The sequence below is a fragment of the Scyliorhinus torazame genome, chromosome 17 (genome assembly GCF_047496885.1).
Source record: "Scyliorhinus torazame isolate Kashiwa2021f chromosome 17, sScyTor2.1, whole genome shotgun sequence".
Lineage (NCBI taxonomy): Eukaryota > Metazoa > Chordata > Chondrichthyes > Carcharhiniformes > Scyliorhinidae > Scyliorhinus > Scyliorhinus torazame.
In genome coordinates this window covers 3707635-3735099 of record NC_092723.1, presented here as the reverse complement: position 1 = coordinate 3735099, position 27465 = coordinate 3707635, and the positions used below count along the sequence as shown (strand labels likewise).

At 46.3% G+C, this 27465-nt stretch overlaps 1 protein-coding gene across 4 annotated transcripts in view; it reads left to right on the top strand.

Annotated features, from left to right (window-relative positions):
* LOC140393643 (uncharacterized) overlaps positions 1-27465 on the top strand; it is a 411041-nt gene that overhangs the window by 357213 nt on the left and 26363 nt on the right. For 3 of the 4 annotated variants that reach the window (XM_072479920.1, XM_072479921.1, XM_072479919.1), the window contains exons 2-4: positions 2697-2924; positions 7791-7894; positions 25899-26044. In XM_072479920.1, the coding sequence (XP_072336021.1) occupies positions 2697-2924; positions 7791-7894; positions 25899-26044 (478 nt within the window). Of the gene's footprint in view, positions 1-1682; positions 1820-2696; positions 2925-7790; positions 7895-25898; positions 26045-27465 lie in introns of those variants that run through there. The other variant, XM_072479922.1, reaches the window with a different exon arrangement.

Genomic DNA, 27465 nt, shown 5'->3' with positions numbered 1-27465 from the left:
GGCGGGGGAGGAAGGTAAAGAGGTACCGCGACCCTGGGGGTGGGGGTACCGCGGCCCGGCGGGGGAAGGGAGAGATATGGGGGGGGGGGGAAGGGAGAGATATGGGGGGGGGGAAGGGAGAGATATGGGGGGGGGGGAAAGGGAGAGATGGGGGGAGGGGGGAAAGGGAGAGATGGGGGGAGGGGGGAAAGGGAGAGATGGGGAGGGGGGGAAAGGGAGAGATGGGGGGGAGGGGGGGAAAGGGAGAGATGGGGGGGAGGGGAAAGGGAGAGATGGGGGAGGGGGGAAAGGGAGAGATGGGGGGGGGAGGGGGGGAAAGGGAGAGATGGGGGGGAGGGGGGAAAGGGAGAGATGGGGGGGGGGAAGGGAGAGATGGGGGGGAGGGGGGAAAGGGAGAGATAGGGGGAAAGGGAGAGATGGGGGGAGGGGGGGAAAGGGAGAGATGGGGGGGAGGGGGGGAAAGGGAGAGATGGGGGGGAGGGGGGGAAAGGGAGAGATGGGGGGGAGGGGGGGAAAGGGAGAGATGGGGGAGGGGGGAAAGGGAGAGATGGGGGGAGGGGGGGAAAGGGAGAGATGGGGGGGAGGGGGGGAAGGGAGAGATGGGGGGAGAAGGGAGAGATGGGGGGAGAAGGGAGAGATGGGGGGGAGAAGGGAGAGATGGGGGGAGGGGGGAAAGGGAGAGATGGGGGGAGGGGGGAAAGGGAGAGATGGGGGGAGGGGGGAAAGGGAGAGATGGGGGGAGGGGGGGAAAGGGAGAGATGGGGGGAGGGGGGGAAGGGAGAGATGGGGGGGAGGGAGAGATGGGGGAGAGATGGGGGGGAGGGGGGAAAGGGAGAGATGGGGGGGAGGGGGGAAAGGGAGAGATGGGGGGGAGGGGGGAAAGGGAGAGATGGCGGGGAGGGGGGAGGGAGAGATGGGGGAGAGGGGGGGAAAGGGAGAGATGGGGGGGAGGGGTGGAAAGGGAGAGATGGGGGGGAAGGGAGGGAGGGGGAGAGATGGGGGGAGGGGGGGAAAGGGAGAGATGGGGGGGAGGGGTGGAAAGGGAGAGATGGGGGGAAGGGAGGGAGGGGGAGAGATGGGGGGAGGGAGAGATTGATGGGGAGGGGGAAGGGAGAGATGGGGGGAAAGGGGAAGGGAGGGGAGGGGGGAAGGGAGAGGGGGGATGGAAGGGAGCGGGGGGAGGGAAGGGAGAGGGGGAAGGGAAGGGAGGGGGGGAGGAAGGAGAGGGGGAGGAGAGAGGGAGGGGGGGAGGAGAGAGGGAGGTGGGGAGGAGAGAGGGATGGGGGGAGAGGGAGGGAAGGAGGGGGGGAGGAGAGTGGGGGGGAGGAGAGTGGGGGGGAGGAGAGTGGGGGGGAGGAGAGTGGGGGGGAGGAGAGTGGGGGGGAGGAGAGTGGGGGGGAGGAGAGTGGGGGGGAGGAGAGTGGGGGGAGGAGAGAGAGGGGGGAGAGAGGGAGGGAGAGGGGGAAGGGAGTGAGACAGTAACTAATCTTCTGGGGGGAGGGGGGAGACAGTAAGTCACCCACTCGGGGCAGTTGGTGCTGTGATCGGCACGCCTCACGGTGCCCTGGAACCGGGTTCAATTCCAGCCTTGGCTCACTGTGTGAAGTCAGCGCTTCTCCCCGCGTCTGCGTGGCATCTGCACGTTCTTCGTATGTTCGCGTAGCGTGTGCACGCTCTCCCCGTGTCTGTGTGGAGTCTGAACTTCTCACCATGTCTGTGGAGTCTGAACTGCTCCCCGTGCCTACGTGGCGTGTGCACGTTCTCCCCATGTCTCAAATAGAAATTGAAATTTGCGAAATTCAACATTTTGATCACAAAGGTGAACTTAATTTTTTCTTTTATGTTTATCTCCTTTCGAAAGCATCCATGTGCAAAGTCTGCCAAATTTCATTCATGCTCATCTTAGTGCTCCATTTTACAAATATAGTTATGCTCAACAATATAACAATCCAATCCAAAGTTGGCAAATGCAGCAACAGACTTTTATCAGTTTGTAAAAATGTATTTTGATGTCATTCCCAAGAGGTTTGCTTATTTTACTGATGTCGGAATGCAGTCTCTGTTGAGCTGCTCGGTCCAACAACTGTATAGAAGATAATTTTAATTGGTGTGCTTATAGTTTCATTTGTATTTACTTAATGCATTTAATTTTGAAGAGGGATTTTTGCTTTGAATTATTGATCCTTATCAGGCATATCATCGGACAAAAACAGAAAATACTGGACAATCTCATCAGGTCTGACAGCACCTGTGGAGAGAGAAGGGAGCTGACGTCTCGAGACAGGATGATTTTTTGCCAAAGCTCCCTTCTCTCTCTCCTCAGATGCTGTCAGACCTGCTTAGATTGTCCAGCATTTTCTGTTTTGTTTAAATTCCTTCATCAGTAGTCATTTGTTTTTGTCTTATTTGCTTAAATCCTAGGACACCCTGTCATGATGCTGAAATGTACAGATGGGTGTTGGCATGATATTTTGACACAATTAAAGGGACATATTGAAGAAAATGCTTGTTATGTGTTCCATGTTGTTCATGTCAGCAAATGATTTGAAGCATTATCAGTACCATTGTACAAAGAGTAGCAGGAGTGGAACAATAGGGGTCCTTTTATTTTAGAACATTCTAAATGTAGTCATATTCTGCACTGCCCTGTGAATTGAGGCATTTATTGCTCACTATTGTTCTCTTTTCTTTCACAGGTGAAAAATGAGAATCGGGCCCAGATGGAGTTATATGATAATTTGATTGATGATATAATAGGGGTAAACAATGAGTTAAAGACAGAAAAGGACAAGTGCTCTTCAAAGGATACACCTCCAACTACTGCAGTTCCAGACAAAGCTAATCCTTCTAAATCATCTTTACCGGATAGGTCTAAAGAACCAACTTCTGAGATCAAGCCTATGTTGATTGGAAATCTGACATGGGTGAGCATTGTTTTTCGCCGCTATGATATAACTTCATGTGTGGTGGTCCGGTATCATTATAAATGTGCATTGAAAACTGTGTATTTACCAGGCCCTTCATTGGCCAACTACTCCTATCATGAGGAAGCTAATTGTGAATAATTAAATATTTTGTATGCCAGTACCTCACTGTGCACCGCGTTCTCGAGTAATGATTCTATTGTTTTATTGAGTATAGCATGTTGAAAGGATGGCTTTCCTGAGTGGATAGAAACAGGATAAAATGGGAACAAAAACACAAATTGCTGGAAAAGCTCGGTCTGACAGCATCTGTGGGGATATAGTGGCAGATGGTATTTAACCCTGATAAGTGCGAGGTAATGCACATTGGACGAAGAAACAGGACACAGGAGGATGTAATGATTAGGACACCAGGAGGCTCAGAGGAACAGATGTATCTTGAGGTACTTGTTCACAGAGCCTGAAGGCGGCAGAGCAGGTGAATAGGGTAGTTCAGAAGTGGTATGGGACACTTAACTTTATCAGTTGTGGCATAGAATATAAGAGCAATCAGGTGTACAGAGCTATACAGAACATTGGTTAAGTCACAGCTGGAGTACTGTGTGCAGTTCTGGTCACCTCACTATAGCAAGGAGGTGATTGTACTGGAGGGGGTCCGGAGGCGATTCACCAGGATGTTGCCTGGATGGAGCATCGGGCTGGATTCTCCGCCGCGCCACATTTCTGTTTCACTACGCCGGCGGGATGCTCCGTCACGCCGGCTGGTCAATGGGGTTTCCCATTGTGGGGCAGCCCACGCCGTCAGGAAACCCCCCGGGCTGCCAGCAAAACAGGGCAAAAGAGTGATGGAAGCTGACTCCTTGAATATTTTTACGGCCAATCTAGATAAATTCTTAGAAACATACAGAGAAAATAGAATTAGGAAGAGGCCATTTGTCCCTTCGAGTCTGCTCTGCAATTCATTATGATCATGGCTGATCATCAAGTTCAATACCCTGATCCCACCTGCCCCCCCCATATCCCTTGATCCTTTTAGCCCCAAGAGCTATCTCTAATTCCTTCTTGGAAATTACACAATGTTTTGGCCTCAACTACTTTCTGTGGTCGTAAATTCCAGATTCACCACTCTGGTGAAGAAATGTCTCCTCACCTGAATCCAAAAGAGTTAACCCCTTATCCTCAAACTTTGACCCTTAGTTCTGGACCCTCCAACATCGGGAACATTCTTTCTGAATTTACCCTGTTTAATCCTGTTAGAAGTTTATATGAGCGCCCCACTCCAATGAATATAATCCTAACCAATTTAGCCTCTTCTCATGACAGTCCTGCCACCCCAGGAATCAGCCTGGTAAACCTTCTTTGCCCTCCCTCCATAGCAAGAACATCCTTCTTCAGTTAAGGACACCAGAACTGCGCACACTACTCCAGGTGTGGCCTCGCCAATGTCCTATACAATTGCAGTAAAACATCTCTATTCTTATACTCAAATCCTCCTGCTATGAAGAGCAACATACCATTTGCTTTCTTTCCTGCCTGCTGTACCTGCGCGCTTACTTTCAGTGACTGGTGCATGAGGATACCAAGTTCTTGCTGACTATCCACCTCTCAATTTACACCCATTCAAATAATAATCTGCCTTCCTATTTTTGCTACCAGTGGATAACTCCACATTCACTGCCAGGCATCTGCCCACTCACTCAGCCTGTCCAAATCCCGCTGAAGCACTCTACATCCTCCTCACAGCTCACCCTCCCACCCAACTTTGTGTCATCTGCAAATTTGGAGATAATACATTTAGTTCCCTCGTCCAAATCATTAATATATGATGTGAATGAACAGTTGAGATCTCAGCACAGATTGCGATTCCCCACTAGTCAATGCCTGCCAGTCGGTAAAAGATTTATTCCAACTCTTTTCTTCCTGTCTGCTAACCAGCTTTCTATCCATCTCAAGACACGACCCAAAACCCCATGCGCTTTAACTTTACACAGTAATCTGCAGTGTGAGACCTTGTTGAAAGCCTTCTGAACATCTAAATAAACCACATCCACCGGTTCTCCCTGGTCAACTCTACTAGTTACATCTTCAAAGAATTCTAGTAGATTTGTTGCGCATGATTTTCCTTTTGTAAATCCATGCTGATTTTGTCTGATTACACCACTGCTTTCAAATGCTGTGCAATGAAATCCTTGATAATGGACTCAGCAACTTCCCTATTTCTGACGTTAGGCTCACTGGTCTATAGTTCACTGTTTTCCCTCTACCTCTCTTTTTGAATAGCGGGGTTACATTAGTTATCTTCCAATCTGTTGGAACAATTTCAGACTCCTCTATTGTACTGTGACTAATTTGATTCACCCAATCTATATGTAGATTAAACTCACCCATATTCACAGATGTTCATTTATCACGTGCATCTCTGATTTCCTGTTCAAATTCCCAACAATATCCCTGCAGTTTGGTGGTCTGTATACCACCCCCGCAAATGTCACTATCGTCCCTGCTTCCACCACCTCCGGCAGCGAGTTCCAGGCACCCACTACCCTTTGTGTAAAAAAACTTGCCTCGTACATCTCCTCTAAACCTTGCCCCTCGCACTTTAAACCTATGCCCCCTAGTAATTAACCACTCTACCCTGGGAAAAAGTCTATGACTATCCACTCTTGTCTATGCCCCTCATAATTTTGTAGACCTCTATCAGGTCGCCCCTCAACCTCCATCATTCCAGTGAGAACAAACCAAGTTAATTCAACCTCCTTGTAGCTAGTGCCCTCCATATCAGGCAACATCGTGGTAAATCTCTTTTGCACCCTCTCTAAAGCCTCCACATCCTTCTGGTAGTGTGGCGACCAGAATTGAACACTATACTCCAAGTGTGGCCTAACTAAGGTTCTATACAGCTGCAACATGACTTGCCAATTTTTACACTCAATGCCCCGGCCAATGAAGGCAAGCATGCCTTCTTGACTACCTTCTCCACCTGTGTTGCACCTTTCAGTGACCTGTGGACCTATACACCGAGATCTCTCTGACTGTCAATACTCTTGAGGGTTCTACCATTCACTGTATATTCCCTACCTGTATTAGACCTTCCAAAATGCATTAACTCACACTTGTCCGGATTAAACTCCATCTACCATCTCTCCACCCAAGTCTCTAAACGATCAAAATCCTGCTGTATCCTCTCTGGCAGTCCTCATCGCTATCCACAATTCCACCAATCTTTGTGTCGTACGCAAACTTACTAATCAGACCAGTTACGTTTTCCTCCAAATCATTTATAACAGCAACGGTCCCAGCACTGATCCCTGCGGAACACCATTAGTCACAGCCCTCCAATCAGAAAAGCACCCTTCCATTGCTACTCTCTGCCTTCTATGACCTAACCAGTTCTGTATCCACCTTGCCAGCTCACCCCGATCCCGTGTGACTTCACCTTTTGTACCAGTCTGCCATGAGGGACTGAAGTCCATATAGACAACATCCACTTCCCTACCTGCATCAATCATCTTTGTGACCTCGAAAAGCTCTTATCAAGCTAGTGAGACCTTTCACAAAACCGTGCTGCCGCTCGCTAATACGTCCACTTGCTTCCAAATGGGAGTAGATCCTGTCTCAAAGAATTCTCTCCTGTAATTTCCCTACCACTGACATAAGGCTCACCGGCCTGTAGTTCCCTGGATTATCCTTGCTACGCTTCTTAAACAAAGGAACAACATTGGGTATTCTCCGGGACATCACCTGAAGACAGTGAGGATCCAAAGATTTATGTCAAGGCCTCCGCAATCTACCTTAATATTTTTCAAGACGCCCAACACTTTTTGGATGTTGATGTGACCCAGGGAGAAAACTATGTGATTTATTGTTGGTTTTGGCAAGCTGATTTGTGGAAAGTATTACAGGAAAGTGGGGTTCAGAAAGAAACAATGATTTGGAGCAATGTCGCTGGATTCGGAAGAATGAGGGGGGGATCTCACAGAAACTTATAAAATTCTAACAGGATTGGACAGGGTAGATGCAAGAAGGATGTTCCTGATGGTGGGTGTGTCCAGAACCAGGGGTCACAGTCTGAGGATACTGAGTAGACTTTAGGACAGAGATGATGAGACATTTCTTCACCGAGGGTGGTCGGCCTGTGGAATTAGTTACCGCAGGAAGTAGTTGAGGCCTAAACATTGTATGTTTTCAAGGTGCAGTTAGATGGAGCACTTATGGGATCAAAGGATATGGGGTGGGGGGGGGGGGATTAGGCTATGAGTTAGTTGATCAGCCATGATAATGAATGGCGGAGCAGGCTCGAAGGACCGAATAGCCTCATCCTGCGCCTGTTTTTTATGTTTCTATATTTACTTATGAGCCAAGTTTCAGTCAAAGTTATGCCAGTGCAATCATCCAAAAGTTAATTATAAAAGTCTTATTTACAATTATGCAGATATTCCTGGGGGAAAAGTGAAGGATAATTTGTTCAGCAATGCTGTAGGTGGGATAAGTGAGACTTGGAAAGCTGTTTGAACGTGGCCTCCAGTATGTGTTGTGTGCAGAAAGATCACGTGGGGAGAAAGGAGCTGCTGATTGTAGGTAGATAAAAAATGGTAGCTTGATGTCCATTGGAAAAAGAGTCTTAACAAAGGGCTGCTGTGAATTTAATTCTTTTCAAGCAGGTTTGACTATCTGACTTCTGTTGTGTTTGTTTTGGTCTGTTAAACCTTTGAGAATTGGGTTTTCTGATGGGTTTTAATAGTAATGATGAGAAAAGCAAGTTAACAATGAAAGCTATGTATGTATATTGGAGACTAGAGCAATAAGTCCGCAAAATCGTGGAAACATTGTGCTAATATATTCTAATTGTGTATTAATTTCTCACAGTGGACAACAGCTGATGATTTACTGGCTGCCATCCATTCCACTGGAATACTTGATGTTGATGAAATAAAATTTTATGAAGTTGCAAAAGGTGGTCAATCTCGAGGGTGAGTAGAAAATGATATCAAAGCAGAGAACATTGAAATGATTGGAGGAAGATATAGGGGAGATGTCAGAGGTCGGTTCTTTACACAGAGTGGTGGGTGTGTGGAATGCACTGCCAGCAGAGGTGGTGGAGTCAGAGTCATTAGGGACATTTAAGCGACTCTTAGACAGGCACATAGACAGCAGTAAATTGAAGGGGCATAGGTTAGGTTGGTCTTAGATTAGGATAAATGGTCGGCACAACATCGTGGGCTGACAGGTCTGTACTGTGCTGTTCTATGATAGCAAGGCGTTCCGCTGCTGTGAATAAATGCCTTGGAATCTAAAAAGCTGAAGTCTGCATGTCTTCCCAGAGACCCTACTTTCCCCACATAATCTTTATTATTGTCACGAGTAGGCTTGCATTAACAGTGCAATGACATTACTGTGAAAATCCCCTAGTCGCCACACTCCGGCGCCTGTTCGGGAACACAGGGAGAATTCAGAATGTCCAATTTGCCTAAAAAACACGTCTTTCGGGACTTACGGGAGGAAACCAGAGCACCCTGAGGAAACCCACGCAGACACTGGAACGTACAGACAGTGGCCCAAGGTTTTAATAGCTCAGAGTCCAGCTGTCTTTTTTTCATGTGCTCACCAGCTAGAACTGCTGTCTGTCTGTGGTATTCATTGATTGTAGTCAAATCTGAACTCCAATGGCTTGTTCTGCTCTCTTTCCCCATGGCAATTTGTCACCTAACTTTGCATTTAGGCAGAAATGCTAATTAGTTTTTCTTGCCCCCAACACACTTTCATCTTTGAAGTAAATGAACAGTTTATCGCGTAATAATTTACAACCCGGTGCCAATAACTTCCTGGGAGATGAGTCTGCATTGTATACTCAGACTGTTATAAATATCTTGTACCACCTTCTCAGTAAAACAATAAAAGCCTTCCTTTGAAGTCAACAATAACATCACCGAGGCTTGCTGACAAGTAAACCCAAGAACAGGTCACTTGATTCCTTCATTTCCCCTAAAGTTAAAGCCACAATCCCAAAATACAATAATCTTATAACCTCATAGTTGTGAAGTTTGTGTTTCCTCTCCTTTCACTTTTACCTACATTTTTCAAAATTTAAATTAAGAAAGTCTGTTGAAACTGTAAAGTCACCATAGTCCTAGATGACGATACGCTGCTTACCCCTTTTGAGGGGGAGAGAGCTGATTTGACTGGTGGTGATGTAACCTGAGGATCACCACACCTCAGGAGAGGGGGAAGATCGAGAAGGTGAGCTTTCATCAGTAACCTCAGCCGATGCAGGAATTGAACCCTCGCTGATGGCCTTTCTCTGCATCATGAACCAGCTGTCCAGCCAACTGAGCTAAACGATGATAGGATTTCCACACTTGACAGGCACTGCCTTGAAATCCCTGAGAAACAACAGGGTCTGTAAGGAGTACACAGACTGCCCAGCTTCGATATCGAGCCTGATGGAGGAACGGTCCTCCCTGACCCATTCTCGTATGAATCTAAGATGAGAAGCTAACTGATATGTTTGTTCGGCAACCCAACCGCCACACAACTGGGAAGTTGCAGTTTGGCTAGTTTTAAGTGAGATTATGTTCCATGTAAAAGAACGGAGCACCCCATTAGGACCTGATCAGAAAGAAAGATTGGCAGCATCTGTAAAGGGCACAATAACCGAGGCAACACATTCATCTTAACCAGTGCTGTCCTCCCCAACCACGATATCGGTAAGGAGGACCGACGATGTAGGTCCCACTTTTGATCGACAAGGCGGGGGCGGTTGCAGTTTGCCCCATTCAAATGACCGAGGGGATAACAAAAATACCCAAATAAGTAAGCCCTGCGGGGGTCCATCTAAATGGGAAATTAGCAAAGGGGGGAGGTCTCCCTCTAACCTTCCCAGAGGCATAATCTCAGACTTGTAAAATTGATTTTATAACCCAGGAAAAGGTTAATTCTGCCCACCGCATCAATAATAACAGGAACAGAAGCGTCCGACTTCGATACAAATAGCAACACGTCATCTGTGCATAGCGTAATCTTGTGTTGCTTTCCTTCACTGAATAGCCCAAATACCGAAGGATCATGCTCTAATTGCCTTCAGTAGGGATCTAGGTATTGCAAACAATAACGTGCAGTGCTGCCTCGTCCCTCGCTGGAGACTAAAATGATCAGATCTAGTATTGCCACCAGTGGAAATTTCTAAAGCCCCCCCTCCCAACCTGAACATCTACAACAGAGAAATAAATAATTCCGTTTCACTTGGTCAAAAGCTTTCCCTGTATCCAAAGAGATAATTAAACCATCTGATGCCCATTTTTGAAAGGCCTGAATTATATTTAATAACTTCCTCCTGACATTGTTACATGAATTCTAGCCTTATGAACCCAGTCTGGTTACCCGGGATCATCAGAGGCAGGATTCTCTCTGGACGCCATGCCAGCACCTTTGACACCAATTTCAAATCTACACCCAGGACTGAGATTGGCCTCGCAGGCATTTGCAAAGTCAGGGTACCACGAGGCCATGCTTTGCGGTGATCTCGATCACGGGATGTAGTGCATAAGGCCTCAGCCGGCTTTTCAAAATGATGGGCGCGATCAGCTTTCAGAATGCCGGCCATGCCGCGCGTGCCCACTCATCAGTGCGGAGGCCCGGAGCCCAGCGGGAAAGACCGTTGCCTCCTGGCGTCAGTGTGCTGTCCCAAGAAGTTTTTTTTTTTAAATCGATGCAGTCTTCCTACCTGAAGCGACGGCAGAGAGCAGGTAATGTGCTCCGCACACTGACATCATGTGCTCTGGACACGAGAGCGATTCCACCATTTTGTTAGCAGCAAGCAACAGGGCTGAAGAATTTTAAATGAATCATTTTGTAATAAGGAAGAGAGGGCCAGAGACACAACAGGCCAGAATCTCCCAACTAAACTTGCTGTAGAGAGTGGCTCAGGGGAATCCAGAGCAGGACAAAGCAGTGATGGTGTGAGCTCCAGGGCCTCTGGTGAGTGGCCCATTAAGAAGAAGCTGAAATCAGGAACAAAGCAATACAAGTATTTTTTAAGGTGTGGCTTTATTGATTGTGCCAATGCAAATCAGGATGCAAAGCCCATGTGTGTTATATACAGGGAAGTACCAGCAAATGAAAGTTTAAAACCCTCAAAACTTCAAAGGCATTTGAAGACTAAGCATGGTAAGTTCGAGGACACACCTCTTGATTTTTCCAAAGGAGGCAGCTGGAACCTAAATCGTCAGCTGAAGCCCTCAGCAGAAATGTTACATTTTTAAAAAATAAATATTTTTATTGGGTTTTTGAACAAAGTATATTTACCGTTATGCACACAGCATAAGAAATATATATATATATATATATATAGAAGAGAAGGGCACACCCAAACATACCCCCAAAAAAAGTAGTAATAAGAAATAAAATTAAAAAATAACTGGTAGGGTGTTGTGCACCAGCTCAACAGCAGCAACGCTGTACAACTGGCAAAATTATTTACAACACATAAGTAGGCAACTATTTGTGTGTGTGTGTGGGGGGGGGGGGTGCAGACTGGGGGGGTAAATATACATTTGGGTGCCGGAGAAACAATCACAGTGGGCAATACTCGAATGGGTTTGGTGTTGGTGTTGTCACTTGCTTCTCCCGGATGGATCTTGCTGCCGTTGTCGTCTCGTGGTCACCTCCACTTCAGCCGTTCCTTTCGCCTGTATTCTTGTTCTCTGTTCCTGGAGATGCCAAATTTGTTATTGTATCCCGTGCCCTCCTTCCGGTTGTCATTTCCCTGCCTCCCCCCCACCCCCCTGGTTCTCCTCTCTTGTTCCCTGTCCCTTCCCTCTTCTCTCCCCCCCCACCCCCCCGTTGGTTCGCCTTTCTTTCCTCTTAGGTTTAGCTGTTGTCGCCCCCCCCCCCCCCCCTCTCCCGGTCTATCTCTCCCTCTCTCGCCTTGGCTACTTTCCCCTGATTCTTGGCTACCTGGCTATTCTTCTGCTTGTTCATTGGCCACAAACAGGTCCCGGAACAATTGGGTGAATGGCTCCCACATTCTGTGGAAGACATCGTCTGACCCTCGGATGGCAAATTTGATTTTCTCCATTTGGAGAGATTCCGATAGGTCGGACAGCCAGTCTGCAGCTTTGGGTGGTGCTGCTGACCGCCAGCCGAACAGGATTCTACGACGGGCGATCAGGGAGGCAAAGGCAAGGGCGTCCGCCCTCATCCCCAGGAATAGTCCTGGCTAGTCTGAAACCCCGAAGACCGCCGCTTTCCGACATGGCTCCACTGCCAGCCCCACCACTTTGGACATTGCCTCGAAGAAGGCTGTCCAGTACCCCACAAGTCTGGGGCAAGACCAGAACATGTGAGTGAGGTTGGCCGGGCCTCCTTGGCACCGTTCACATCTATCCTCCAACTCCGGGACGAACTTACTCATACGGGTTCTTGTTAAGTGAGCTCTATGTACCACTTTTAGCTGCGTCAGACTGAGCCTTGCGCACGTGGAGGTGGTGTTGACCCTGTGCAATTCTTCGCTCCAGAGACCCCACCCTATTCCAATCCCCGGGTCGTCCTCCCATTTCTTTCTTGTTGCGTCCAATACGGTGTCAGCCCCTCTCTACCAGTCGGTCATACATGTCGCTACAGTTTCCTTTATCTAGTATGCTTGCGTCCAGTAACTCTTCCAGTAATGTCTGTCGTGGCGATTGTGGGTACGTCCTTGTCTCCTTTCGTAGGAAGTTTTGAGTTGTAGATACCTTAGCTCGTTCCCTCTGGCTAGCTGGAATTTGCAGAAATGTTACATGGAATGACAAAGTACAATTAGCCTCTTACATGGTAGCTTACCATGTAGCTAAAGAGAAAATGTCGCACACTGTGGAGAGATTAATTCTCCCTGCAGCAGTACGGTCCTCGATGAGAGGTTAGCTAAAAAGGTGAAATGCATCCGAGTTAGTGAAAACACAGTGGTTCGCCGAATTTGTGATATTGCTGAGAATTTAGAAGCCCAGCTTATTTCTTTTTTTAAATCAGCGCAGGAGTTCTGAATACAACTGGATAAAAGTACAGATTGTGCAATCTTTCTAGTTTATGTGAAGCATGTTTGGCACAATGAAATTGTTGAGGATTTGCTGTGCTGCCTGACATTACCAACCCACACGACTGGTGCAGAGATTTATGAACCATTGAATAGTTACATAGCTGGAAGGTGCGGGCTCTACTGGGTTCATTAGAGGAATTAGAAGCGATGGAGGAACCAAAGTGACTGGGAAAAACAGCGGAGTTATAATATGGATTGAGGAGGCAGTTAATCAGGACATTATTTGGAATAATTGTTTTATTCACCGTGAAGCATTGGCATCAAAAGGAATTTTACCCAATCTTGAAGTGGTGTTGAAAGGAATTGTGAAAGTTGTGAATTTTGTTAAATGCAGCGCATTCAATATCAGTCTTTTTGAGACTCTGTGTTCCGACATGGGGGCCAAGCACACACATTTAGTGTTCCACGCAGACGTACATTGGCTGTCAATGGATCGGGTACTAGTCAGAGTTTACAAACGGGTATCAAATCCATGCTTTCCTCCTCGAGAAATCATCCCCACTGGCTGATGCGTTTGGTGATGAAACTTGGATGCTAACTATGTCTTTTCAATTCTGAAAGAACTGAACATCATATTGCAAGGGAAGGATGATGATTGCTTTTGGCACTGTGAAGAAATCAATTCTTTCCAAAAGTCTTTGAAAGTATGGCTATTGAGGGTGCAAAGCCAAAATTACTATCTGTCCCCCACCCTGCCTCGCCACATCGCAGAAAACCGTGTTAATAAAGGAACTGTCAATAGACTGAGAAGCCTTATTCAGTCGCATCAGACTGCGGTGAACAACAGTTCTTGTCGCTACTTTCCAGAGGAGAAGGTTCAGATTTTGAGAGAGAAGAGATGGGTGAAAAATCCCTTTTGAGTTTGAGACCCCAGAATCAATTATTAACTTGCAGCTGACTTCAAATGAAGAAACTGAACATCTGCGCCTCAGCTGTGACAGCACATTAAAAACACGGCACAAGTCAATAAAGCTGTCAGCATTCTGGATTAACATCTCCGAGGAGTATCCAGAGCTGAGTAGAACAGACATTTTGTTGCTTTTGCCTTTCACAACGACCTACGTGTGCGGGGTTGGATTTTCCGTCCTCCCAAAGATGAAGACAGCGCAAAGGAACCGGCTGAACTCTGCACCTGATATGCGCATAGCCCTCCCCTCCTGTAAACCTGATTGGAGTGAGATCATGAGGACCACACAGGCTCATCTGTCGCCTTAAAAGGTAAGAGAAAATGGTGGGCCACGAAGGTCGTCCGGCATGGGTCCTGAAGGATGGCCGGTTGGTAAAAATGGTTTCTGGGCAAAAATGTTTGAAAAACACTGGCCTATAGGATGCACACTCTTCAGGATTCTTGCCTGCCTTCAAAATTAACTAAATATTTGCTCCACAAAGCGAGTATGTCAGCAGACCTGCTTCAAATGAGTGGTTATATATACCAATCAAGTCTTTAAGGCCCTTATAAAATGCACATACAAACCATTGAGGCCCAGACCTAGCCAGATTGAAGCTCCCTTGGGGTAAGACCACCTTCCCCAAAGAAATGGGACATTCAGGATCGACCTTTGGTCATTAGGAATTGTTGGGGAAGAAGAAATGCTCCATATGTGTCGATGCAACCCCAGACTGGTCTGTTTTTTATATAGGTTGTATAAATGCCTTATTAATATCCTCCCTCTTAACCATCCAATAACCATTGAAGTCTAGGACAGAGGGAATATCCCTAGAGACTGTCCTCATACCAGGTATCTACTTGATTTATGTCCAAACTGCTAGCTTTTGTTTGGCAACCTTTATACTCCTTTCAGCACGCTATCAGTCAAGTAGTCCAGTGCCATTCAAATTGCATTAATTTCTTTCAGCGACGAATGGCTAGGATTCCTGCCTTATTCCCTCTTTTTCAGCCAATTTTACTTCCAACTGTTGCTATAACATTTTATGCCTTTTTGTGGCCTCCACAAAATGACCACTTCCTCTACGATCATCCTCAACACCGGTGCCCCACAAGGCTGTGTCCTCAGCCCCCTACTATACTCCTTATACACCTATGACTGTGGCCAAATTCCCCATCAACTCGATTTTCAAATTTGCTGATGACGCCACCATAGTGGGTCGGATTTCAAACAATGACAAGTTAGAGTACAGGAATGAGGTAGAGAATCTGGTGAACTGGTGCGACGACAATAATCTCTCCCTCAATGTCAACAAACCGAAGGAGATTATCATTGACTTCAGGAAGCGTAGTGGAGAACATGCCCCTGTCTACATAAATGGGAACGAAGTAGAAAGGGTCGAGAGCTTCACGTTTTTAGGTGTACAGATCACCAACAGCCTGTCCTGGTCCCCCCCATGCCGACACTATAGTTAAGAAAGCCCACCAACGACTACTTTCTCAGAAGACTAAGGAAATTTGGCATGTCAGCTGCGGCCCTCACCAACTTCTACAGATGCACCATAGAAAGCATTCTTTCTGGTTGTATCACAGCTTGCTGTGCCCAAGACCGCAGGAAACTACAAAAGGTCGTGAATGTAGCCCAGTCCATCACGCAAACCAGCCTCCCATCCATTGACTCTGTCTACAATTCCCGCTGCCTCGGAAAGGCAGCCAGCATAATTAAGGACCCCACGCACCCCGGACCTACTCTCTTTCACCTTCTGTCAGGAAAAAGATACCAAAGTTTGAGGTCACGTACCAACCGGCTTAAGAACAGCTTCTTCCCTATTGCCATCAGACTTTTGAATGGACCTGCCTCGTATTAAGTTGATCTTTTCTCTACGCCTTGCTATAACTAACATTATATTCTGCAGTCTCTCCTTCCTTCCCTGTGTACAGTATGCATTGTTTGTACAGCATGCAAGAAACAATACTTTTCACTGTATATTAATATGTGTGACAATAATAAATCAAATGACCAAACTCCTAACTTAAGCCTTGCTGGTTTCCCACAGGATTGAGGGGCTTGTTGACAGAGTAGAAAAGGTCAAATTCAGTAGGAAGACAGACATGTGATCAGGAGATCACAATACTACCTGTAGAGCAGGAAGTTACTGAGTGTAGGATTGTTTTTGGCATGACAAAATAGCATTCTAGAATGGCATTAGTGGGGAGCAGAGAGGAAGGTGAATTCTTTATCTTTAGGATGTGGTGTTCTCCACACTTTCAAATATCCTTCCTCCTCTCAAACCAATGCTAAGACCTTTGCCTGGTGGGCGGGGTGATTCTTTGTTCGGGGGAGTTTGTTCATCAAAGGGTTAAGTTGAAATCCCCACTGATAATGGGGCTGGTTTAGCACCGTGGACTAAACAACTGACTTGTAAAGCAGAACAAGCCCAGCAGCGCGGGTTCAATTCCCGTACCAGTCTCCCCGAACAGGTGCCGAAATGTGGCGACTAGGGGCTTTTCACAGTAACTTCATTTGAAGCCTACTTGTGACAATAAGCAATTTTCATTTCATAAAGGAATTAGTTGGTGCTAATTCAGCAAAGTCCATAGAGATTTAAGTGACTAAATCGGAGGAGGAGTTTTGGGGACTATAGGCATTCATTATCGAGACACATTCCCCATGCAATAGTCCCTTGACGATCATATACCTACCCCCCCCCCCCCCTCCCTTAACCCTCACACAGCCCTCCATTTTAAAAGTCACGTTTTTATTGACTTAACACTGCAACACCTCGGCTACTGGTAGTGAATAAGGCAAAAAACGCCAGCCCCGCCCTGTCCCTCTTCAATTTTAGGTGCTCCTTGCCATTTCAACAAGTTTCCTGTCAACTTTTTCTTCACGGAAATCAAAATCTTTCTTCCTCTTAATACAACCAAAGTGTGTATCGGATATTGACATAAATAGAGAAAAGGCTTACAAGGCAGAGATTTTCGTGCCCCCGGCGAGGACTGGAGTTTAACATCTATGTGTTGAGCCAGAGGAAATGGGTAAGGTACTAAATGAGTACTGTGGCAGATAGTGTTGAGGATTGTCAAAAGATACAGCAGGACATAGATATGTTGGAGACTTGGGTAGAGAAATGGAATTTCATCCGGACAAATGTGAGGTAATGCATTTTGGTCGGTCTAACATAGAGGGGAAATATACTGTAAATGGCAAAACTCTTAGGAATATAGAAAGTCAGAGAGATCTGGGCGGCCATGTCCATAGATCTTTGAAGGTGGCCACACAAGTGGACAAGGTCGTCAAGAAAGCATACAAATGCTTGCCTTCATTGGACAGGGCATCGAGTGTAAAAACCGGTAAGTTATGCTACTATTGTATCAAACCTTGGTATGGCTGCACTTGGAATATTGCGCACAATTCTGGTCGCCACACTACCAGAAGGATGTGGAGGCTTTGGAGAGGGTGCAGAGGAGGTTTACCAGGATGTTGCCGGGTCTGGAGGGTGTTAGCTATGTGGAGAGGCTGAAAAGACTCGGACTGTTTTCATTAGAAAGAAGGAAAGTTGAAAGGTCACCTGAAAGAGGTCTACGAGATTATGAGGGGCATGGTTAGAGTGGATGGGCAGGCACTCTTTCTCGGGGTGGTGGGGTCAGTCACCAGGAGGCGTAGATTTACGGTCCGTGGGCCAAAGTTTAGAGGAGATGTGTGAGGCAGGTTTTTTACGCAGAGGGTGGTGAGTGCCTGGAACGCGTTGCCAGGGGAGGTTGTAGGAGCAGATACATTAACGACGTTCAAAAGGCATCTTGACAAACACATGGATAGGATGGGTATAGAGGGATACGGCACAAGGATGTGCTGAAGGTTTTGGCAAAGGTTGTTATCATGACCGGTACAGGTTTGGAAGGTCGAAGGGCCTGTTCCCGTGCTGTTTTGATCTTTGTTCATAAGGATGCAGAAGTTAGGCTGCAACTTTACAAAACCCTCGGACACCAACCTTAGGATGGATATATTGGCCTCGGAGGGAGTGCAAATATAGGTTTACAAGAATGATTCTTGGGGTTACGTTATGAGGAGAGATTATACAAATTAAACCTGTTTTCTCTGGGATTTAGGAGGTATGGGAGTAATCTGATCAAAGTCTGCAAAATATTAACAGGAAAAGACAGGGTAGATAAAGATAAACTGTTTCCACTGGATGGAGATTCTAGAACTAGGGGGCATAGTCTAAAGATTAGGGTCAGACCATTCAGGAGAACTGCTCGGGAGCACTTCGACACACACATGGTGGTGAGTTTCAGAATTCTCTTTCACAAACAGCAATTAATGCGAGATCAGTTTTTAATTTTAAATCTGAGATAGATAAATTTTTGTTTAGCATAAGTCTTAAGGGATATGGGCCAAAGGTTTAAAGGGCAGGTTTAAAAGGATGTAGGCCACAGGTTAGCCATGATCTCGCTGAATGGTGGAGCAGACTCGAGAGGCTGAATATCATTACGATCCTGGACCAGACCCCAACAGTTGTTAGGACATGGGACAGAAATCCCAATATTTAATTCAATATGTAAGACTGAGAAAACAATACTTCGCTCCTGGGGTGACGCCACAAACAACAGAGATGTGGTCTATTAAAAGAAACATTATTGCTCACACAGGATTAAACTAACATCATATAAGAAACCGCTAAAATGAAACACTTTAACTCCTAACTAATATTTTTTTCCCCCAATCAAGCAAATCCATTTCAGGTCAAAAGCCACTTAAGTTAATGAACACAGGAAAAACTGTTCCACCACGATGTCTTAGATAAACTGCTTTGAGAGAGAGAGAGACCTTTCAAGAAACAGCCTGCAGATTCTTGCCCGATGTTTCTCCACAGGGAGTACTTGAAGGGGGTAGCAAAGATGCTTTTTAGGAGAGCTCGAAAAGTGAAAGTGGGAGAAGGGGATAGATGATTACGATGATTGTATTTAGATGAAGAAAGATGAGAAGGCTCGAGTTGAGTATTAAAAGTGCGTTGACTAGTTGGGCCGAAGGCTTGTTTCTATGGTATATCCAAAGTAGTTCATTCGATTAGGCCCATTCCATTTGTTTAACAGGAACAGAAGATTAATTGATCAACGTTTGAAAGTTGGATTATTTGTATTTGGAATGGAAGGCAAATTCCATGTCTACTGCAAGATGTGCTTCTATGGTGTAAAAGTGTTTTGTAATGTCATGAGGGCATTATGTGGAGCAGTGGTAGCATCCCTACCCAGGGCCAGAAGCTCCGACGCCATTTAAGGTGCATTCATAATGTTACCAAACGAGTTGATTATCAGCCTGTAAATATTTTCTATATGCCCGATGACCCGAGAGCAGGAGAGATTCCTGGTCCGTCATACTGCAGAAGGCGGCATAAATCACCACAGCACTTTGCCAAGCACAATCATGGGTCAGTCCAATTGAGGTCCATGGTCACCAACATCCTTTTGGAGCATGATACCTGAAAGAGGAGGAGGACGCTAGAAGGCTGAAGAGAGCAGGAAATGCCATCCCTCGCAAACAGAGAATTGTTGAATGTTGGTGGCTCAAGTCATCCGTGATGCACCTATTTTTAAAATTGCTGTAGTTTAAGGGGGTATTAACTGGCCTTAATTCCAAGCAGTAATAAGTTCTCAAATTCACTGTGAAGCTTAGTTCTAACAATGCAGCCAAATATTTCCGCCCTTGCAATTCAGTTTTCTTAAAATGTAGCGAGACTTGTTCCACAATGCAACACCTGTTTGTTACTCCTTGCCCAAAACCAGGTACGTTTTGCAGAGCACTAGCTTCATTTCATTGTGTAGAACACTGTAAATTTGGAAGCTAAGATCAAAAATTAGTCATGTTAGGGACAGGAAAGACTGTCCTCTGGTTAACCGTAGGATTCAAAAATGTTGTCTGAACTTTATTACCTTTCTTCCTCCTGGCCTAACTTTTTTTGCAAAAAATCCACGTTGTTCCCTCTTAAATTTGCTGGAATGCAGCAACTTCACAGCATTCATTTCATTTTAGTGATGAGGCAGTCAGCGTGATTGCTGTTTTTTGTGAAGACAACAGCGGAGTTGTGCAGTTTGGCCAACAACTTTTAACCGTGCACCTCCTCACCCAATCATAGAATAATGCAGTGCAGAAGAGGCACTTTGGCCCATTGAGTCTGCAATGACGTATAGAACATAGAACATAGAACAATACAGCGCAGTACAGGCCCTTCGGCCCACGATGTTGCACCGAAACAAAAGCCATCCAACCTACACTATGCCATTATCATCCATATGTTTATCCAATAAACTTTTAAATGCCCTCAATGTTGGCGAGTTCACCACTGTAGCAGGTAGGGCATTCCACGGCCTCACTACTCTTTGCGTAAAGAACCTACCTCTGACCTCTGTCCTATATCTATTACCCCTCAGTTTAAAGTTATGTCCCCTCGTGCCAGCCATATCCATCCGCGGGAGAAGGCTCTCACTGTCCACCCTATCCAACCCCCTGATCATTTTGTATGCCTCTATTAAGTCTCCTCTTAACCTTCTTCTCTCCAACGAAAACAACCTCAAGTCCATCAGCCTTTCCTCATAAGATTTTCCCTCCATACCAGGCAACATCTTGGTAAATCTCCTCTGCACCCGCTCCAAAGCCTCCACGTCCTTCCTATAATGCGGTGACCAGAACTGTACGCAATACTCCAAATGCGGCCGTACCAGAGTTCTGTACAGCTGCAACATGACCTCCCGACTCCGGAACTCAATCCCTCTACCAATAAAGGCCAACACTCCATAGGCCTTCTTCACAACCCTATCAACCTGGGTGGCAACTTTCAGGGATCTATGTACATGGACACCTAGATCCCTCTGCTCATCCACACTTTCAAGAACTTTACCATTAGCCAAATATTCCGCATTCCTGTTATTCCTTCCAAAGTGAATCACCTCACACTTCTCTACATTAAACTCCATTTGCCACCTCTCGGCCCAGCTCTGCAGCTTATCTATATCCCTCTGTAATCTGCTACATCCTTCCACACTATCGACAACACCACCGACTTTAGTATCGTCTGCAAATTTACTCACCCACCCTTCTGCGCCTTCCTCTAGGTCATTGATAAAAATGACAAACAGCAACGGCCCCAGAACAGATCCTTGTGGTACTCCACTTGTGACTGTACTCCATTCTGAACATTTCCCATCAACCACCACCCTCTGTCTTCTTTCAGCTAGCCAATTTCTGATCCACATCTCTAAATCACCCTCAATCCCCAGCCTCCGTATTTTTTGCAATAGCCTACCGTGGGGAACCTTATCAAACGCTTTGCTGAAATCCATATACACCACATCAACTGCTCTACCCTCGTCTACCTGTTCAGTCACCTTCTCAAAGAACTCAAGGTTTGTGAGGCATGACCTACCCTTCACAAAGCCATGCTGACTATCCCTGATCATATTATTCCTATCTAGATGATTATAAATCTTGTCTCTTATAATCCCCTCCAAGACTTTACCCACTACAGACGTGAGGCTCACCGGCCTATAGTTGCCGGGGTTGTCTCTGCTCCCCTTTTTGAACAAAGGGACCACATTTGCTGTCCTCCAGTCCTCTGGCACTATTCCTGTAGCCAATGATGACATAAAAATCAAAGCCAAAGGTCCAGCAATCTCTTCCCTGGCCTCCCATAGAATCCTAGGATAAATCCCATCAGGTCCCGGGGACTTATCTATTTTCAGCCTGTCCAGAATTGCCAACACCTCTTCCCTACGTACCTCAATGCCATCTATTCTATTAGCCTGGGGCTCAGCATTCTCCTCCACAACATTATCTTTTTCCTGAGTGAATACTGACGAAAAATATTCATTTAGTATCTCGCCTATCTCTTCAGACTCCACACACAATTTCCCATCCCTGTCCTTGACTGGTCCTACTCTTTCCCTAGTCATTCGCTTATTCCTGACATACCTATAGAAAGCTTTTGGGTTTTCCTTGATCCTTCCTGCCAAATACTTCTCATGTCCCCTCCTTGCTCGTCTTAGCTCTCTCTTTAGATCCTTCCTCGCTACCTTGTAACTATCCATCGCCCCAACCGAAACTTCACCTTCACATAGGCCTCCTTCTTCCTCTTAACAAGAGATTCCACTTCCTTGGTAAACCACGGTTCCCTCGCTCGACGCCTTCCTCCCTGTCTGACCGGTACATACTTATCAAGAACACGCAGTAGCTGATCCTTGAACAAGCCCCACTTATCCAGTGTGCCCAACACTTGCAGCCTACTTCTCCACCTTATCCCCCCCAAGTCACGTCTAATGGCATCATAATTGCCCTTCCCCCAGCTATAACTCTTGCCCTGCGGTGTATACTTATCCCTTTCCATCATTAACGTAAACGTCACCGAATTGTGGTCACTGTCCCCAAAGTGCTCTCCTACCTCCAAATCCAACACCTGGCCTGGTTCATTACCCAAAACCAAATCCAACGTGGCCTCGCCTCTTGTTGGCCTGTCAACATATTGTTTCAGGAAACCCTCCTGCACACACTGTACAAAAAACGACCCATCTATTGTACTCGAACTATATCTTTTCCAGTCAATATTTGGAAAGTTAAAATCTCCCATAATAACTACCCTGTTACTTTCGCTCATATCCAGAATCATCTTCGCCATCCTTTCCTCTACATCCCTAGAATTATTAGGAGGCCTATAAAAAACTCCCAACAGGGTGACCTCTCCTTTCCTGTTTCTAACTTCAGCCCATACTACCTCGGAAGAAGAGTCCCCATCTAGCATCCTCTCCGCCACCGTAATACTGCTCTTGACTAGCAGCGCCACACCTCCCCCTCTTTTGCCTCCTTCTCTGAGCTTACTAAAACACCTAAACCCCGGAACCTGCAACATCCATTCCTGTCCCTGCTCTATCCATGTCTCCGAAATGGCCACAACATCGAAGTCCCAGGTACCAACCCACGCTGCCAGTTCCCCTACCTTGTTTCGTATACTCCTGGCATTGAAGTAGACACACTTCAAACCACCTACCTGAACACTGGCCCCCTCCTGCGATGTCAAATCTGTGCTCCTGACCTCTATACTCTCATTCTCCCTTACCCTAAAACTACAATCCAGGTTCCCATGCCCCTGCTGCATTAGTTTAAAACCCCCAAAGAGCACTAACAAATCTCCCCCCCAGGATATTTGTGCCCCTCAGGTTCAGATGTAGACCATCCTGTCTGTAGAGGTCCCACCTTCCCCAGAAAGAGCCCCAGTTATCCAAAAATCTGAATCCCTCCCGCCTGCACCATCCCTGTAGCCACGTGTTTAAATGCTCTCTCTCCTTATTCCTCATCTCACTATCACGTGGCACGGGCAACAACCCAGAGATAACAACTCTGTTCTAGTTCTGAGCTTCCATCCTAGCTCCCTGAAAGCCTGCCTGACATCCTTGTCCCCTTTCCTACCTATGTCGTTGGTGCCAATGTGGACCACGACTTGGGGCTGCTCCCCCTCCCCCCTAAGGACCCGGAAAACACGATCCGAGACATCACGTACCCTTGCACCTGGGAGGCAACATACCAAACGTGAGTCTCTCACGCTCCCACAAAATCTCCTATCTGTGCCCCTGACTATAGAGTCCCCAATTACTAATGCTCTGCTCCTCTCCCCCCTTCCCTTCTGAGCAACAGGGACAGACTCCGTGCCAGAGGCCCGTACCCCATGGCTTACCCCTGGTAAGTCCCCCCCCCCACAAGTATCCAAAGCGGTATACTTGTTTCTCAGGGGTACGACCGCAGGGGATCCCTGCACTGACTGTTTTTTCCCAGTCCCTCTTACAGTTACCCACCTATCTCCAATCTTTGGTGTAACTAATTCCCTGAAGCTGCTATCTATGACCCCTTCTGCCTCCCGAATGATCCGAAGTTCTTCCAACTCCAGCTCCAGTTCCCTAACTCGGTCTTGGAGGAGCTGGAGATGGCAGCACTTCCTGCAGGTAAAATCAGCAGGGACACTAACTGCATCCCTCACCTCAAACATCCTGCAGGAGGAACATTGCACTCCCTTCCCTGCCATTCCTCTAACTTTCTACCAAGATCTGGCTAAAAAATAATAATAATATAATAAAATATGGTACTTACCTCAGACCAATGGGTTTTATTATTAGGTTAGAGGAGGAGGGCGGGTGGGAGACACTACACGTGTAGTGTCTCGGGTTTCCTCTCCACCAGAATTTATTGGGGAGGGTCTTCCCAGACGTCCGCGGGTCGACTTCCTGTTCCCGCCTAAAAAACTAATTTAAAATAAAAAAAAAGAAAAATTCTCAGCTCCTGCTGAAATTGACTAACCAGCCAGCTGTTCTCACGCCGCCGAAATCGACTGGCCTGCCCCTGCAAAGACAAGTGCTTTTAAAGGTTGACTTACCTCCCAGCAACCTCCTTCCGCAATGCTCCCGCTGAAACTGACTCACCAGCTGTTCTCACGCCGCCGAAATCGACTGGCCTGCCCCTGCAAAGACAAGTGCTTTTAAAGGTTGACTTACCTCCCAGCAACCTCCTTCCGCAATGCTCCCGCTGAAACTGACTCACCACTCACCAGCTGTTCTCACGCCGCCGAAATCGACTGGCCTGCCCCTGCAAAGACAAGTGCTTTTAAAGGTTGACTTACCTCCCAGCAACCTCCTTCCGCAATGCTCCCGCTGAAACTGACTCACCACTCACCAGCTGTTCTCACGCCGCCGAAATCGACTGGCCTGCCCCTGCAAAGACAAGTGCTTTTAAAGGTTGACTTACCTCCCAGCAACCTCCTTCCGCAATGCTCCCGCTGAAACTGACTCACCACTCACCAGCTGTTCTCACGCCGCCGAAATCGACTCGAAATCGAAATGAAATACACCTGACCTGCCTACCTAATCCCATTTGCCAGAACTTGGCCCAAAGCCTTGAATGTTATGACGTGCCAAGTGCTCATCCAGGTACTTTGTTTAAAGGATGTGAGGCAACCCACCTCTACCACCCTCACAGGCAGGGCACCCAACGTTTTGTATCTTTTTGCACATGAATATTGAATGGTAATGCCATTATCCTTGACGTTATGCGACCGCAAACTCTAGCTCATTAACTGCAGTCTGAACGATGGTTGCCATGATGTGGAGATGCCGGCGTTGGACTGGGGTGAGCACAGTAAGAAGTCTTAACAACACCAGGTTAAAATCCAACAGGTTTGTTTCGAATCACTAGCTTTCGGAGCACTGCTCCTTCACTGCTCATTCACCTGAGGAAGGAGCAGTGCTCCGAAAGCTAGTGATTCAAAACAAACCTGTTGGACTTTAACCTGGTGTTGCAAGACTTCTTATTGTGCTCAACCTTCTGAACAACCTTCATTTATGTAGTGTCTGTGACATAGAAAGAAATGTCCCAAGGCAATTCTTACACACATCTCCTTCTTTATTAAGGCAAGATGATTGAAGGTTTTTTTTTAAAAATGTGTTCATTGATGTGGGCATCACTGGCTGGGCCAGCATTTATTGCCCATCCCTGAGGGCATTTAAGAGTCACCCACATTGCAGTGGATCTGGAGTCACAACGTAAGCCAGACCAGGTATGGGTGACAGACTTTGTTCCCGAAAGGACATTAATGAACCAGAAGGCTTTACCATCTGCAATGATGGGATTCAAGCCCGGTTCCCAGAGCATTATTACCCTGGATCTCTGGATTACTAGTCCAGCAACAATACCACTATGCTACCGCCTCCCCAATGATTTTAAGGAGTAAAGTGGGTTTAAACAGGGCTTTGCAGAGCATGGGGCCTAGGGTGCTAAAGTTACATTTCCCAATGATAAGGCAAAGCAGTTCGAAACCAGTCCAGAATTTATAAAATGGAAAGTTGAGAATGAGTATTGGAAACTCAGATGAGTTCATACACACCCATCATAAATGAAATGTTGCTCTTGAAAGGCCAAGGTGGTGTATGATTGTCACTGAATTTCTTACTTGGATTTCAAAAACTAACCTAATTGTGTTTTTTGTAGGTTTGTTAGTGTGAAATTATTTTCGAATTGTGATGCACACAGACTACTCAAGGTTCTTCCGAAGAAAGAAGTTCATGGAAGGAGACTGGTTGTCCGCCACTTTACTTCAGGGAATTACTGGTATTTTGAATCGCAATTCCAAAGGGGTGAGTTTTCTGAACATTCGAAGTTCTGGCCATCTGGCAGTTTCAGGAGTCCGGCTCATGTGGAGCTTCTAATTGTGGAATAATATTAGGCATTTTGGCTAAGGACCAGCTGATGATTTAAGTTCTCACAATATACTTTGAAAAAATCAAGAGGTTTGTCCACTCACTCACCATGCTTAGTCTTCAAATGCCTTCGAGGTTTTGAAGATTTTAAACTCTTAATTCGCCAGTACTTCACACATATAATTCACATGAGCTTGGCCTCCTGATTTGCAATGGCACAATTTAAAAAGCCATACCTCAAGAAATTAGATTTATACAACTTTTTTCCCCAATTAGGCTTTTCACCAGAGGCCGTCGCACTCTGTACAGAGCCAACACTCACACTCGCACTACTCTGCCCTGTCGTGAACTCTCCTGAGCAGCTCTCTCTAGATCTGGCCAGTAGGCTCTCTGCCTATTTGAGTCTCTGGCCGTCTCTTGTAACAAAATGATCCATATTAGTCATCTTGCCTTGCTTGCTGACAGCTAGAAAATGGAAGAAGCTCTCCTCTGCTTTTGTGGCAAACGCATGTACGTACAGGGTGCTTGACGTCCAGTGTACGTGCAGGGCCGTGACCTGCGCGTTGCTGCCACTTCTGGCTCGAAGACTGCACTGTTTGCATTTAAAGACTGGTAGCGGCAGCTGCCATTCTTAATTTAAAAGCCGGTAGTGGCCATCGGGCATTTAGGCGATCGGGACGATCTCGGGAACGCCGCAGCCAATCGCACCAAGGCCCTCCCGACACCTGACACCCATGGGTCACAACCCACTCTTTGAAACACCCTATCCTAAGGTGTGCCTCCGCAGCTGGTTCAGGAAAAATGGAATTTGGGGAGAAAAAGATCAGGATTAATTCAATTGTTGCAGGCGAAGCAGAAGGCTTACTTGAATTAAATAGTGAGAAAATATTATTGGATAAGAAAGAAAAAGGCTTTGAGGCTTTTTGGGATGCAATTGCAGAAGGGGCAAAGAGCATCAAATTGAATGAAAACTTCTAACACAAAAAAAGCGGGTGCATATTACAAACTAATTGGAGTTAGCAGTTAGCATTTTGTGAATTGACAAATTATCTAGAAAAAAATTTAGAGTGTTGAAAACATTAATCAATATGGAGAGAAACTATTATGGCCATAGAGCTCCATCGAGGGATTAGACAAGATTTAAAACTTTATCTCTCGAAAATGTTAACAACTAGGAACATTGATTCGGGGAACCGAATGGTGAAATGACAGTTCTTAACAAAACTTTAATGTCATAGCGGGAGAACGTAAGGATGGCCTAGAAAGTTGAATTAAGACGGGATTCAGTTGAATGGGAATGATCAATTGTCTAAAATTATAGTGGAAATATTGAGAAAGGGAGAGAATTTCTCATTTAC